At 31.3% G+C, this 17218-nt stretch overlaps 1 protein-coding gene across 2 annotated transcripts in view; it reads right to left on the bottom strand.

The window, feature by feature from the left end:
* MFS18 (major facilitator superfamily transporter 18) overlaps nt 1-17218 on the bottom strand; it is a 56415-nt gene that overhangs the window by 16066 nt on the left and 23131 nt on the right. For both annotated transcript variants that reach the window (XM_067285332.1, XM_067285331.1), the window contains exons 6-10: nt 13989-14139; nt 10745-10841; nt 10501-10588; nt 6099-6133; nt 1995-2166 (exon numbers count right to left, since the gene is read on the bottom strand). In XM_067285332.1, coding sequence (XP_067141433.1) covers nt 1995-2166; nt 6099-6133; nt 10501-10588; nt 10745-10841; nt 13989-14139 — 543 coding nt within the window. The remainder of the gene's footprint in view (nt 1-1994; nt 2167-6098; nt 6134-10500; nt 10589-10744; nt 10842-13988; nt 14140-17218) is intronic.

The raw sequence follows: 17218 nt of genomic DNA, 5'->3' as shown, positions 1-17218 counted from the left end.
ATCTTTCTGCTCTGTGGCCATGGGGCAGAAAGATTCAAGAAAAAACCAAGGTTACATTCCTAGCAATATAGTTTGGTTCTTTTTAACTCTTCTTCACAATTAAAACTTTAAAGTTGGCTCCTTTTGTAACTAAACGTGTTGTTCAATGCCCATGCCCCAAGTCATTATACTGAAATGCTTTTGTTGCCATAATTTCAAAGTTTGGCTTTCTGTCAATTCCCGGTTATATAATATTATTTCTTCAATTTCTTTACTCTCTTGATATTGCCCTCACAGGCTTTTATCTGTTTGCTAAAATAAAAGAGAAGTTCAAAAGTTGCAGATTCCAATTGGCAAGAGACAGAAGTCATAACAAGGAGTCTAAAAATTACAAAAATGAGCTCCTGGGACTACGTTGACAAATGAAATAGATGCCAGCAGAAACATGTCATTACAGCAGGAGCTTATTTTGAAACTGGTGTAGGGTAAAAGTTTAATGTGTTGCATAATTAAACCAGTGCCAAAGTTCAGTTTATTTTTGACCACAATGCAGAACTAAAATGGCAATAAAAATTCATTTCGGTTTCGATTTTTTATTATAATTTTAAGAAAAGCCAATTTTTCATAGAAGCAGAAGTCTTAAAGTGAATGGATGTCAAGTAGTGTTTGCCATTTACTTAAAATTTAAAAATTGGGATGAATTTATTTTATTATAGATTTGAAACAAGAAAATAAAAGTTCTAAATTTAAGGAAAACATTTCCAAATGGAAACTTACATTGATTTTCAATTTACCTGTATTCAGAAGAATTTTGAATACAGGTATTTCCTCATACAACACTGTTTTGCTCTAACATGGTTGGAAAATTGGGGATATCCCTGTACATCGCGGTTCGAGAATTTGTCCGTACAAAATTTCAATTTTTAAATGCAAACTCAAAAAAACATTGAATTTGCATTTAATCAATTCATGTAAGTGTATGTGTTGTCTCAAATTTGCCCACAGATTTAGGAATATTGAAATTTTGGGCCTTTCTTCAGGTTTACTTTAATAAAAACTGATAATACAATTTTTTTTCTTCCTAGTTTTCCTATCAACCAGGTATTGCTGACATTTCTTTCAGACATTAGCATTTAAGACTGTCACAGTGTTTTGGTTTTATAAATTAATCTTTATATTTAGTAAAGTTTATTTAAAAATTTATAGGTAAATGTTACTAAACTTTTTTTAACCTTAAGTAAATAATCATTCATAAATATGACAAATGAAATACGGCATATCTTGATACTCGAAGCTGTTCCCAACTTGAACAATTTGGTATTCAAACACAAATTCTGGAGAAACAATTGTTTGGTAATCAACTGAACAAACGAGAGTTCCCTAGAACAAATTTTCAATTAATAACATATAAAAAAATTTTATATGGATGACAAAATAAAAATAATAAAAATAAGAAAAATGAAGATATTGCCAAAACTCTGACCAAGATCAATCATAAAGCTTAGATGATGATGATACTTTGTAAAAAGATAATATTAATTTTAGTTAAACCAGAATGTTAACACGTAATACAGTACTTTTAAATTGTGAATTTTAGTTAAATATTGATTAGAAATAAATTATTGATTGCTGTAATAAACATTTCTTTTAGTAACAAAAAAGAATAGTATACTTTTGCTAACTTTTGGAATGTAACTCAACACTGCACTTTTTCGAAATGTAACTACCATGTTATAAGAGGTATACCTATATTCCAAAATCAGAGTTATTGTATGCAAATTTGTGTTCTTGTACTTGATGTAATTCATTCAAAATATGGAATATCACAAAAAAATACTTTTATTTTTCACATAAATATTCTAAATTTTGTAATTCAATAAATATTTTTAATAAATTATCAAAATAAATAAATAAATTACATACATTTTAAAATTTAAATTCATTACAAAGGAATTAAATTGGAAGAGAATTAACAAGAGAAACAAAAGTACTCAAAAGATTATTTGAATATTTACCAAATACCGATCCGGCATACTGGGGAGCAATATCCTGAGGATTCATAAACACGGCGCTTCCGTGCAGGCCTCCTGCAGCCACCGCCAGTGACAGACAGATCAGCGCCCAGGTGTAGTTCTGTAGATATCCGATGACAACCAACAGACACGCTTTTGAGATCTGAGAGGATGCCTGAACAACGAGAACATTAAAAATGTATATAATATCCAGTAATATTTTACCTTTAACTAAGGTTATTAAATTTTATTATGAAAAATACAAATTTAGAACAATATTTATCTAATTAAATAATTGAAACTGTGGGATTCTCCATGGGTTATGTAAAATTAGTCTGCAATTAAAGCTAATTTAAAGCTACTTTAGATATATCTATAAGGTCCTTTCTGATGCAGATACAGCTTTTAATATGATATTAAAATTAGATTGTCATTGTGTTACATATACATTAACGTTGATATCAGTTTAATCCATTATTCAAAATTTATAATTTTTAAAAAGTATTAAAATGATTAATTAATCTGAAATATGCAAAAATTGTTTTAATGGAATAAAGTGGAACCCCATTTATCTGGCTCAAGTGGAACCTGGACTGATCCTAATTATATACATTTTATGTCAATGAATTTTTCAGATAAACTGTATTATTTATTTTATATTTCTAATTTCTTCTCCATCATAACTACTTTCTTTCTTTCTTTTAGAGGTCATTTTCATGACATTAAAGAAGGGCAAAGGTGACTGAAAATTGGTGAAACAATAGTAGCCGTGGATGTCGAGTTAATAACTCTAGATGTTACGAACGATAAACTTATCAAGTTGACTGCTGCGAGAAGCACGATATTTTTATTTAAAAAGAAAGTAGCAATTTTTTGTATTTGAAAATCTTAAAAGATTTGACAAGATATTAAGTAAACTCAAAGAATATTCTCACGGAATGCACAATGAACACTGTATGCAAATTTGTAGAAAACAAGTCTAGTTTTGTGAGATGCAACATTCTGCTTAGGAGTTCTTTGACTTTTTGCATTTATAGGTTTTCTGTATGTCTATCTTTCATACTTCTGGGCAGGGATTATGTTTCATAATCTGGATAAATGAGGTTCCACTGTAAGTAATTTTAATAGTTTTTTTTTAATTCCTATATATAACCAAAGTTAATATTCTTATTCTATTATTTCTTAATGACGTCTAAATTGTTATAAGTACAATAATGACTGGTTTTTAAACTAATTACAGTGTATTATGTATATATTACTTTTTTATTAACGGAGAATGAACAGCATGGCCCTATGATAGGTAGTGAAGATAGGAAGATCGAGCAATGATGGGATTTATAGACACGGGGTCTTTGTTAGAATTAACGGGAGGCACAATCAAATACTTTTACAAACCGAGAATGCATTTCCAAGGATTGAAAACAAACAACAAACAAATTAATAGCACCGTGTTGCAAATTATCTCGTACAGATTAGTTGATAAATAACAAATACAGAGTGTTCTAAAACAAGTCAATTTACACATTTATAATTATAGAGATTGAAGTTAATGATTAATTAGAGGATTAAAATTTGTCAAAAAGTTATACAGGTACTCCTCACTTTACGACCGAGTTCCGTTCCGACGACTATGTCGTTAGGCGAATTTTTCGATAAGCGAGGAGCTTGCACCGGGAATATCGGATCATTGTAAAATTATAAAAATTATGCAACAAACTTCAAATTTATTCATAAAAAGACTATTACAGTACGCTATTAGCCTATTATATTACACGCAAGCCTGTTATAGTACGCTTAGTGCACATGTCACCATTTGCCACTGACCGACACTCAAGCTGAGAAAGGGGATTCCCCGAATTGCAGGTCGAAACTCGATTGGTCGTAAGTGCAAGTGGTCGTTAAGCAGATAGGTCGTAAAGGGAGGAGTACCTGTAATGCAGAATAACTTGGACTCTGAATTACCATAATGAAATTACAATTTCTGACAGCAGAGTGAAACACAAGTTCTCCATACTCAAATCGACTCATTTACCATCGTAAGAGCTCATAAGGATTACGTCCGAGAAGTATTTGAATACGTGGAACGAGCTCTCAGGAATGACAACTTTTTTCAGTCAAATACTTCCATCTTTGGTCGTAATCATACTTTGAATTAAACCTAATAATAAAACTCTATACAGTAAGACCCCACTTAACGTGGGGGATGTGTTCCTAGATGACAAAATGCTAAACGAAACAGCATCATTTTAATGTAGATTAAATAGGGATAGGGGAACACGCGACCAAAAATAAACAAATTTTACTTTAATTTTAAGTTATTTCCATATTAATTTGCATATTGATATATGTTAAATAACACACAAACATATGCAGACAGAAATGTAAAGTTCATTTTTTGTGACGAAGGTTCTGACTTTTCTGAAATTCTTGTCTTTTTTTTTTTTTTGCAATAAAGTCATGAAGTTTCATTTGTTGCTGTTTTCTTTTCTTATGCAAATGTTGGTAGCAAAAAATTGCATCCAAAACACCTCGTTTTGCTTTTGCACTCCTTTCAAAATCTGGATCATTTGCTACAATTTGATCAATGATTTCAGTTATTGTTACCAAACTTAAACTAAGGAAAACTGTAGAGAAATTTTTTGGGTTCTTTGTCTTCAGAATCTCTATTTTCCAGTTCTACATGAATTCCTTGTTCTGCCAGTTCTCGAAGGTCGTCGTTGGTAAAGCCTGGACTCCACATTACCGGAATCCGCGACGTAATCGTAAAATGGAAAGCCAAACTGACGAAACTTTCAGTTTTGGAACGTTCAGTTGGACAGAAACAAGACTGAAAGCAGAGTTAAAAATTATTTAACTTTTCCGTTTTCGTTCTGCGCTTCTGTCGTGCTGCAACCAATAAAAACGCAAGGATTTGTGACGCGTAGTCACGTGTATTAGTCACGTGTAGTTTGTTGTCGTAATGGCGGAAAGTGCAGCGAAAAGGACGAAGAAACAAATAGATTTGGAATTATTCATCGAAGAATTTAGAAAATACAGATGTCTGCACGACAAAAAATGTAAATAATTCAAAGATTATTAACAATTTCGTTGTTGATAAATGCAGAGAAAGCATAACGAAATCCGTAGCGTCATCCATGTTCGACTCTACGACAATTACAGAACTGATCAACAGATGGCGCATTTCCACGTAAAGTTCATTTCGATGCTAGTAGCGTCAAGGTAAAACGAAAACAGAACTGAAATGAAAACGCTGTATGTTTCAGTTCCGTTTCTGAGTTTCTGTTTTCAGGTAATGTGGAGTCCAGGCTTAAGGCTCTCACCAGAAACCTGCTGTAACTCCTCAATATCCTGCTGTATCGATTAGGTTCACAATTTGGTCAACCTAACGATACAGTGATAGGCTCTTCTCGTTGAAATTCTTGGATACTTTCAGCCATAACTTCTTCCACACTTTGTTTGTGCATTTATCAGTTAATTCTTGCCATCTTATTCCATCAGTGTTGCAGCAGAGAATGAAATATAGGCATAAGAAACACAGCAACTGTGATAAAAATATATAAATAAAACTTGAAATTAATAAAATATGTAAAAGTTCACATCACACCTTTCACCTTGTGACAGCCACTGGTTGCAGAATGCTGGCCTATGGCATCCATGATGTTATATTTTTTCCAAAATTGCACCAAACAAACATAGATTTAAAGAAAGTACACCTTTTTCTGATTGGTTCATGTTCATAAATAATCGCATTATATATGAATCAATGAAATGCTGCGATAATTTAAATCAGCATAAATTTTGAGCTTTTTTTAGGCTTCAAGCAGACCGCGTTATATCGAATCAGCATTAAGCAGGGTCTTACTGTATATGTAAAAATGATTTCACATAACAATACACATAACTGTGTGACATTTGTTTTAATCTTTAAACTATACTAGTTAAAAGAGAAAAATACTAAAACCTTTTCAGAAAGGGAAAAAAATTTTGTACCGCACAATCCCAGTCTATATAGGTTTTACTATATTTTTTTATAATTTTAATGGAAAGCTAATCAATTTTAATGATAAAATATTCTCAATAAATAACAAAATAATAGTACACATTTACCTCTAATACTTTTCTAATCACTATTATCTTCCAACCTGTAAAAAATAAATTCAAACATTAAACCAAAACAATATTACATGTTAAAATATCAGATTAACAGTGATCTGTCAATAAATATTTAATGCATTGTAAGAATATAAACTCTACTTACCTATAATCAAAATTTAGTAGAATAATTTTAATATCAAAACATTTTGATCTAAAAGTAAGCAGGCAACTTATACTCATTGACAAAAAAGTTAAGCACTGAGAAAGTTTCATTTGATTCTGATGCCTCCATCATAGCAAATGGACAATTTATCTTAAAATAATGGTTCAATTTAAAAGGAACCTTTAGATCCTACTCTTCCCCATATAAGTGTGGTGCATAGCGTATTGGTAAGTTGAGTGACAGGGTTTGAAGGAGTACGGGCAACTGTGCTATCCTATGACAGATTTGACCACAGATATTGCAATTGCCACTCCAAATCCCTTGTACCTGTAGATGACTGAAACTGTACCCATCCAGATCCATGAGTGCTCTAAGAGCGATGAATGTGGAGACTAAGCAATGTAATGAACGTACCCAGAAAGCCCTAATGGTGTAGGATCAAGCATTACAATTTGCAGCCCTTCCCCAAAAGGCAAATCATGCAAATTTGGGTTAATGTTACCTTAGGATCCAAAATGGCGGCCAGGGAAATTTTTCCCTACTTATGAGACTGCGACGGGGAAAAATTTTCCCTAGATTCGCGACGTCGACGACGTGGGGAAATTTTTCCCGTTTGGTTTCTACCCTGCGTTCGACGTTGCCGAGTATCCTGTAACCTCGAAACGGAGATGGTAGTGTGTAAATTTGTGACGGTAGAGGGAGCCTTTTCGTGACGTCGTGCAAGAGTAAAATTGGCGGGAAATTCGTAGGTGTGTTACGAACGAATATGCAAATGCATGATCTGTGACGTGATTTCTGTTCATTTCTGGGCAATTTTATGCAAATCGACTAGTTTCCAGTTGGAATCGTTTACTGCTGTGTTGCGACGAATTGCGTATTGGATTAATTGCTGTTTTTTTTTTTCGTAACGATATTTCATTCGCACACAAATTGATATCTGTGAATATGTATTGTTATTAATTACTCCAGTATTAGTAAGTACTGTTATTTCTTTTATAACAATTTAATCCTAAAAGTTAGAGAACCAAGTAATCAGAAATTAAGGAAAAAGCGTGTTTTTTCCATATCCTTACCTCCCCTCGTTTAGTTTATTGCCAATTGTTTGATAATGACTAGTTTTGCCGATTTGAGTTGCAACGACGAATTTTGGTCGAGATGCACTTCCCGTGATTTCTACAAGTTGATGGAAGACGACTTTTCGGAGCTAGGTTTGCCTCCCCGTATCGATAACGCATCGAATTTTGCTGTAAAATTAGGCATACAGCCGACCAAGTCCGTTTGCATTCATTGCGATGAAGATAAGAATTGCTTCATATGTCAGGTGAACGACAGATCAGAAAACACTGTGAATTGGATCGTTTATAAATACGTGAATTCCGGCAGTACGATAATAACGGACGAATGGAAAGTATATATGCATATTGACGACATAGAAGGAGTAGTGGTCGAACATAGAACTGTCAACGATTCGAAAAATTTCGTCGACCCCCAAACAGGAGATCATACTCAGAATATCGAACAATCGAAAAGTGAGTAAAAAATTCCTCTTTTTGTTGCTTTTTATTGTTTATTTCGGTGAAAAAATCCGCGGAGTCTGCAGAGAAATTCAAGATGGCCGCGGTTCCGGCCGCCATCTTGAATGGAGGGAAAAAATTTTCCCCGTTGCAGTCTCCAACATAGGGAAAAATTTCCCTGGCCGCCATTTTGGATCCTAAGGTAACATTAACCCAAATTTGTTTGCCAATAATATGGAGAGAGAGAGTGAGTTCTGAAGCAAGGATTCTTCTCATCTCTGGACAGTGAACAAAAATGCCATTGCAGCCATTTGTGTTCATCTCACTATTGGGCGATGTGGCCTTTATCAAATTCCATTACCCATGGGCACGTCTGGCATTCAAAGCCTTCCAAACAACAGGTATGCCAAAAATTCTGAATACAGCAAGCCTTTTTATAGGATACAGAGATAGCAATTTTAAGATATTCCAGTAACATCACCTGGTTCATAATCTTTTGTGTGCCCATTTAAGGATTTAGCTGTACACCAGACAATTCTATCCAGATGTGTAACTTGTTTGTCCACAGCTTATTTGGCATTCTTTACTCAACTTATCAGAGTTACATTATACAGTATGTTTCTAAATTAATATTCTACAAAAAGTCGGTCATACAAAAAATATTTCTAATAGATTTCTGCTGTAAAATTATATTAAAAAATTTAGATTGTAAAATTTCCTTCATTTGTATTTGGAAACATGCTTACAATTCAAGCCACGAGAATCGAAAACGAGATGTGACGACAATGCCACCGGTGTCACTTTTCCACAAATAATGCACATCTTGTGAAAATGAGTTCTGTCACTATGACATGTAGCAGAATATTTTCAATATGCAATATTAATTGCACATTATTTGGCAAGCTGTGACAGAAATTCTACTACATTTGCATTTAAGTTAATTAAAATGTATAATAAACAATTTTTAGAAACAAATTTTTATTTTGTAAAATTTTAGTTCTAAAATTTTATTAACAAAAGCTATTTTATTTATTTATCATTTTGCAAAAATTCAAATAAACTCTAATGCAAAAACTAATTGAATTTGTTGTCAATATATTTGAAAATTGTTAAGATAAAAACAATCCTCAAAACATAAATATTTTCCCACATGATTTGAGGCAAATTGAAGAATGGTCAAAATGAAAAACTAATAATACTTTGCACCAAAGAGGACAGTTGAAAGAATAGCTTGGAGTTCTGTTTTTCAATCGATATACTATATCTGGAAATAACGATTAGAAACAAATCACAAAAACACACAGGAACTTACAATGGGAATCAATTGTCATTTTCGGGCATAGGTAATTTGAACATTGAATAATCTCATGAGTGCCAGTGAAATTCTATTGTCTTTGGGTGTACATAATTCAAACTCACATAATCTAACTACCTTGGTTATGTCCGAGCCAATCTGCTACAGGTTATTCTGCAATGATGGAGATCCTTACGGGTTCATGAAAAAATTGGGCATACAAGGTATTCCTTAAAAACATCCCAATGGATGTTACTACATACCTCATTGGTGCTGCAGCCAGAATCCTAGTGTACAGTCTTCATGAACATAAGATAAAGCAACCAAACTATTGAGTTGTCCAAACTAGCTTTAATATCTACTTTTCATCATGTTTGGGTCGACACGCAGCTCCTCCAACAGCATAGAAATTGACATTTATTTATCATGTAGGAATCAATATTTATGGACACTGTGTAATCATCAAACTCTGGACAGTGTAAAGGGACATCCCATATTTCAGAAGTTGCTACACTAAGCCTTGATGATAAGGTTATGATATGATGCATTTGATATATCTTGTGTAGTTGCTATAATACTAAATACTGTAAGTATGCGTAGTTTTTTTAATTGTATAATTTGTTTACACAAGCAACTCTTACTTTGTTACAATTGTACTATAATTAATTTTTAATTTAAATAGATCAGAAAATTTAAATACAAAATGCAATTGAGCTGTAGCTGTGTTCAAACAAAAACATACAGAACTGATTTGATATTTAAATTCTATCAGTTCTGTATGTTTTTGTTTGAATACAATTACAGGTCATTTGAGTTTTGTTAACAGATTAAACAGTTTTTTCTTGAAAGCCAATGTTAAAATTATTGAAAATGCACATTCAAAGATGACAAGAATTTTGACAGGAATAATTTCTAATATCAGTAACATTAAATGTAGATAATGATATCAGGTAAAAAGAAGTAAATATAAATTGGTTATATATACAGGGTGGGCCAACGAAAACAAAACGGCAGAGTGTTCGTGTTCGTCCAAGCAAATCGCTCGGACAGGTCGATTTTATTCTCGAAGGGACATCTTTTGCAATAAAGTTTTTGCGATTCTGAATACAACAGACAATACAAAATAAATGAGTTTTTAAAATTTTTTGTTATCTAAACAAACATTTATTTCAAAAAAAAATGTTTGTTTAGTTAATATTCAGATTCGCAAAAACTTTATTGCATAAGATGTCCCCTCGAGAATAAAATCGACCTGTCCGAGCGATTTGCTTAACGAACACGAACACTCTGCCGTTTCGTTTTCGTTGCCCCACTCTGTAGATGCTAATTCCATAGTTAATTAAAAAAATTATTTCATTAGAACAACAAAGAGAATTTCAAATAATTAAAATTTCATGAAAATTTAATTTCAGAGTTTTGGAAGTTAAAAATCGGAGCACTCGCCTTTGGCAATGAGATATTCCGCCAGCCATCCTCCCAATATTGACGACACCGGACTGATCATCCAAGGCACGACATTAAAAACCCAACCCTATTGAGAATATAATTGATTAATAACTAATAAATCAAATAATTCTGTACAGAAAAATTGCAGTATTAATTGTAAAATAAAAATACAATAATTGTTAATTTACATAATTTAACAAGAAATGTAAGCAAAGTCTAAGACGAAAATGATGTATTATACCTTTCCTCGGGGGAAAGTTTCATCAAAATAAGTCGGTAACCAATTGAGAAGAATGAAGAACGAATTCGCTTCGCTAAGGTGAGCAAACAACATTGACCTAAATAAATAAATAAATAAATAAATATTATATATATATATATATATATTTATTTATTTATATATATATATAATATTTACAGTATATTATATATTACATATTAACATTTACAGTATATATATATATATATATACATATATATATATATATATATACATATATATATATATTAGGGTTTCTGAAACGGGATCCCGGCTGTTTTTTTACCCCGGGAAATATCCCGGGAAATTTTTCTCATCCCGGGAAATCCCGCAATTTTTTTAAAAGTTCACTTTTTTCTTATTTTGTGTTAAGATTGAAGAAATTTTACAAATAGAAAGTATAATTAACTCATAAACTGTCAGAATGCCGGAATGCATTTATATTTAATTTAAGCCTGTGTTACTGATGGTGCAGCTGTAATGGTGAAATTTGGAAGGTTAATTGAATGTGAGCATCAGTTATGTTATGCACACGGAATTCATTTAGCGGTATGTGATGTTTTGTACCAAAAGTCAACCACTTCAGTAGCAGTCCCTCTTTCTGAAGAAATTCAAACTGAAGATGAAGAGCGCAATGATGATATTGAGAAAGATGAAGAAGACTTTAGTTATAGTATTGATTTTGAAAGTGTTTTGTGTGAGCGTTTGGCTGAAGATCCTTTCGATATAGATATTTCATTTGAATTACATGACACACTAGGTAATGAAATAGTCTGTTCTCAAATCATTAATAAGGTTAGAAAAATAGCAAAATTTTTTCGCAAATCACCTTTAAAGAATAACATCTTACAAAAATACGTTGAACAGGAACATGGGAAAAATTTGCACTTATTTCTGGATTCCAAAACCCGATGGAATAGCCTTTTAGCCATGTTAGAGCGATTTATTAAAATAAGATCATCCATATCGAAAGCAATCATTGACTGTAATAAAGATACGGACAATTTTGATCTTGACAAACAAGAAGTTACTGTAATTCGTGACATCGTGGCATCACTGCAGCCATTAAAAGCTGGAGCAGAAAAGCTTGGCAACAGAGGATCGACTTTACTTTCATCGGAAGGTATTTTTTCTTTTATTATAAATGAGTTAAATCAACTAAACACACCTTTTTCAAGAAGACTAAAAGAGTCGTTTATTCGACGCATAGCAGAGAGAAGAAATGTAAAACTGACTGGCCTCATACAATATCTCAATAGTGGAAAGAATTATGGAAAAGTTTCAACTTTCCCAAGTGAAAAAAGTTTGCCAGCCTTACCAACCAAGACTATGTTAATTTTATCAGCAAAACAGATGTTAGATCGTCTTTTTGAAGTATCTACTGATTCTACTTCCGGTGATACAGATCAACTACCAGATGTCGCAAGCTCATCTGCAATGACTTTAGCTGAAAAGCTTGATGCTGCTATCAAAGAAGCTGAGATAGACAGATCAAGAAAAGTGGACAACAAAAGCAGTACTGAAACGCGTCTCGAGAACGAAATAGAAATCTTTGAGGCTACAGGTGAAAAAACACACATCATCTGTCTTCTGTTAAATGCGTTAAAAACGATTCCACCCACATCGATTGAATCAGAAAGGGCATTCTCGGCAGCAGGACTTTTTATTACCAAATTAAGAACCAGATTGAGTGATCGGAGTATCCGACCATCTTTGTTTCTTAAAATCTCATTATAAAAATTTACAGTAATATTTGTATTATGTTTTATTTAAATAAAAAATATCATTTTCTAAGTTAGAAGTTTGATCAAAGTTCAGTTTTTTTCTTTAAATTTTTAACTCAATTCGTAGGCAATTTTTGTTATAAGCAGTTTCGAACAAACTTTAACAAATTTTTTTTTATTTGTGAATTTTCTACGTAATTCAAAGGTATTTTTAATACATATTTTACACATCATTATTAATACGATTTTGGAGGTTGTAGAACACTTAAATTACTTTAAAAAATGAAAAATAATGATATCATTCGATTTCAAGATATTTTTTATATTTTAAAAATAATTTATTATATCCCGGGATTTCCCGGGATCCCGGGAAACAGTTCACTTTTATCCCGGAATCCCGGGACAAGCAAAAGACCGGGAAATAAGAAACCCTAATATATATATATACTGTAAATGAAAGATCAAATCAATTAAAATAGTATGTAAAAATAAATTACAGTCAAACCTGTTTTTATGCGGTGGATAGGGACCGCATTAAAAAAACGCATAAAAAAAAAATCGCACAAAACTTCACGAGTGGCTATAAAAAATAGTTTTCGCAACACAATTAAAAAAATATTTTTTTTTATGCGGTCAATAGGGACCGCATAAAAAAAGTCTCACATAGAAAATAACTCAAAACCGTACGAAATAGAATTTATTGACAACAGATGTCAGCACTTGACTGCATCGTCTCATCGATCGTCTGTTTTACATATTTTTGTCCAGGTGGTGTTTTGTTGACTTAAAAAATAAATTATTTCATTTTTCGCATATTCATGCAATAATATTACTATAATAAGTTTATTTAGCTATAATAAGTCAACATGAGACATGACAAATCGCACGAGACTAGTCGCCGACTATACCGCACAAATAAAAAATTGCACAAAAAAAGACCGCATAAAAACAGGTTTGACTGTATTAATTTTTCAAAGAATAATCATCTTTAAATAATATAAATATGCTATAAGAAACAGTAACTTGTTTGGCAGTTTTATATAAACATTTGCATGTAATAAGAATTTTAAAAATTAACAAATAACTACGATATGTTATCTTTTGATTTGCTGGTAGCCAAACAATAATGTAAGAATCCAGAGTGATAAACACATGCAGATTCTCTACCATCATTAATCAAGTTCTGTTTTATAGACGATCGGAGAGATAAGAACAAAAAATTACTTAAACACAATTCCTGACTAAACAGATTTATCTATTTTTGTTTTAAATATATTTGATATGTTTTAAAATCTGTTAAATATGATTAAGTGGAAAGAATTTATTACCTTGACAAATAATTTGTCATTGGCATTTGCATTGAGTTAAGACATAATAATCTAATGTTACGCATGGATTCAAAACTATTTTTATACACAACAGTCTGATTATTATGAAAATGATATGTGACAGTCTCCCTCTCGTTAGCTTTCAAAATAAGTTATAAAAAATCTTATATTTACCAGAAAGCGGTGTGTTTAAAAAAGAGTAACCATGGAATGTTAGACATCACTTTATACTCGTATTTTTCGGCCTCCTTTGCAACGTCATTCTTGCGGCTTGGCTCCGTTCCAACGTATCTGAGCATCAGTATCCAAGAAATACCCAGCAGTCCTAAAATAATAAATGCAGTCTTTAAATTTAGTTAAAGCAATAAAAATACATTACTACATTTGATATTCACCTCATAGAATAAGTATTTTAATTACAAATAGATCAATGGTTGATATATTTTGATATTCTGCACGTTATGCAACCGAAATAATAGTCATTATAATATTGAAAAGTGATCCATTATACAAAGAAAAGTAAGAATTAATTATTCTGTTATTAATCCATTATAGAATTAAAAAGTAACCTTTTTAATATGCTAAAAAGAACATAAAAAGAAATAACTTAATCTTGCATTAGATCAAATCATAAAAATATTTATAAATGAAAGAATTGCCAAAGGATTAGCTGTAATATCCATCAGACTATTTTAAAGCCAATAAATAATTACATACAAATTGATTTTGCTAGAGATAGGTGGTTATGCTGCCATCTTTTGATAAATACAATACAGTAGAGCATCGTTTATCCGAAAGCCAATCAACCGAAACGTCGGTTAACCGAAAACTTTCCAGTCGGACTGTGTCGTGCTGAATCGAACGTTTTTGATACTAGGTTAACTTCTGAAGTATAATTTTTTTTGTTTTTATATTTTTCAATATATTTATTTTGTTTGTACAAAATAAAGAAATAATTTTTAACGATACAATAGCCACGATTATTATTATAAAAATTTTTATTAGGCTTAAAATCGACGAAAATTCAATACGAAGCAACACGCAACGAAGAAAAATTTCAACATGGGACAGGTTAATATATTTTTTCATACATAATCAGTTATCCGAACAACCCCAGTCCCCAATTGATTCGGATAAACAATGCTCTACTGTAATTAGAAATAAATTAATTTTAATTTAGAATATTCTAAATGACCAGTATGGTTATATCTAAATTAATTAATTAATAGTTCTGGAAGTGCAGATCAGACTGATGTCCAGGTAGCATAATTGTCAATACATCTGCAAAGTATGTTTGTATGGGAATTCTATGTTCAAGTCTACTCTGGGCAGATTCTTTTCTTCTGAAATATTCTACATTAAAATTAATTTATGTTTAGTTATTAAATTTACTGTAAGATGATGGGAACAACAGTCTCTCTCTTGCCAAACTGAATTGTATTTAATTAATTACTAGCATTAAAATAGTCTTGTGGATAATCCAGCAGATTGTCTGGTGACTGAAGTAAATTGGGTCAGTTTACATTATATGTATATCAGACATGGCCAACAAGTCGATTTTGATCAACCATTCAATTGCTGCATCAATTTTGGTTGATCACGGATAATTCAACATGTTAAAATATGGGAAACATTTATTATTTTAATACAAATATTAAATTTGCACTTTTATGGGAAAATTTTTTAACTATTTGCTATCAGTTTGTAATGCTGTGCTCTACGAGATAACATGTGGTGGATATGAGCAAATATCTGTGTCAATGGTCATTCCTAAGTTATATTGTCATTTTAGAAATTATTTTATTGTACCCTAAGGATCATTATGCAATTTCAGTTAAGTGCAAAATGAGGGAAACAAGGAGGAGCAAAACTTATGATTTGTGGGATGGAATGAAATAAATTTTTTTGTAATGAAAAGTAAATAATGCCATTTAATTTATGTCTTAGTGTTATTACCAAAAAGAAAAAAATTAAAATGATAATTACTGTGCAATTAACTCTTTTGCGACCAGGGTCCCGATCTATCGGAAGCCTAATTGTTAAGCAAAAAGGCCAGGGTACCGAACGAGCATTATCCTGTTAACAATCGATTTTTATAAAATTTATCGACAACCGATGTCAGCACTTGACGGCAGCGTCTTGTTTATCATCTGTTTCACATATTTTTGTCCAGGTGGTGTTTTGTTGATTTAAAAAATTTTAATTATCATTTTTTTTCTTAATTTTTCATTTCCTGATAATTTTTTATTTCATTTTTAACATATTCATGCAATAATATTACTATAATAAGTTTATTCAGCTATAATATGTTAATGCATTATAAATATTCAAGTTATGACCATCAGTTCTGATATTTTATATATTTTTTTAATTTTCATTTTAATCAAAAATATCAGCAAATGTTACATCTATTGCTACTGGTAATCATATGTTTATTACAAAAATATATACACTCAAACCTGTTTTTGTGCGGTCTTCTTTTGTGCGATTTTTTATATGTGCAATGTGTTTTGTGCAATTATTTTTGTGCAGTATACCAATTTGATTGAAATTCATATACCGCACACAAAAAATCGCACAAAAACAGGTTTGAGTGTAATCTTGTTCGATATGAAGTGAATAAAGTATATTAGTTCATTATATTAGTTGATAGCAGAATAAAGTTTGGATTTCGAACAAATGTTTGATATAATGTGCGATAATTTCACAATGAATAAACGTACATGCATAAATATTATATCGAATTGTACAGAACAATATTCTACATCATTCTGGCTCTGTGCCAATAAGAATGAAGTAACCAGACAATGTTAATTTTGACAAAAAGTAACAAATTTTCAAGTTTGAATGTCAGTTATATATAATTTTTTTTCTCATAAATTTCTCTAATAAAATTTATTGAAAAATATCATATTTAAAACTAAAAATATTAGTAAATGTACGTAATTTTTTTCGTATGAATATAATGATAATTTGATTTTTTGTGAATTTTTAAATAAATATTGCCCGACAGATCTTGACTGACCTATATTGCCCTCTGTCGTTTTTCAAAATAAAGGTAAACAAAGGGCGGGGCAAACAGGGACAAAAAAGTTAATAAATATACCTATGTTTTGCAGCATAGAAATTTTATTAGGGTTAATTTTTAAACTTTTATAAAAGAACAAAAATATGGAGTACCCACAATGCTTTTGACCCATGTAAAGTTTATTACAACTCACTGTAAGTTGATCAGGCCCAATGAATATAAATAAAAGAATACATCTAGCATCAAAGAAAACTGTTACAACTTTGGCTTGCAAAGTTTCATTGTACAAAGAAGATTTGAAAATTTTTAGCATTCTAAATATTACATATTTTGTAAAAAAGATAGATAAACTATTAATTTTCATTGAAGGAGGTCC

This window comes from Centruroides vittatus, unplaced genomic scaffold (assembly GCF_030686945.1).
Source record: "Centruroides vittatus isolate TY-2023 unplaced genomic scaffold, ASM3068694v2 scaffold_2520, whole genome shotgun sequence".
NCBI classification, from domain to species: domain Eukaryota; kingdom Metazoa; phylum Arthropoda; class Arachnida; order Scorpiones; family Buthidae; genus Centruroides; species Centruroides vittatus.
The sequence above is the reverse complement of the archived record's forward strand: the minus strand, read 5'-3'. Positions and strand labels throughout refer to the sequence as shown.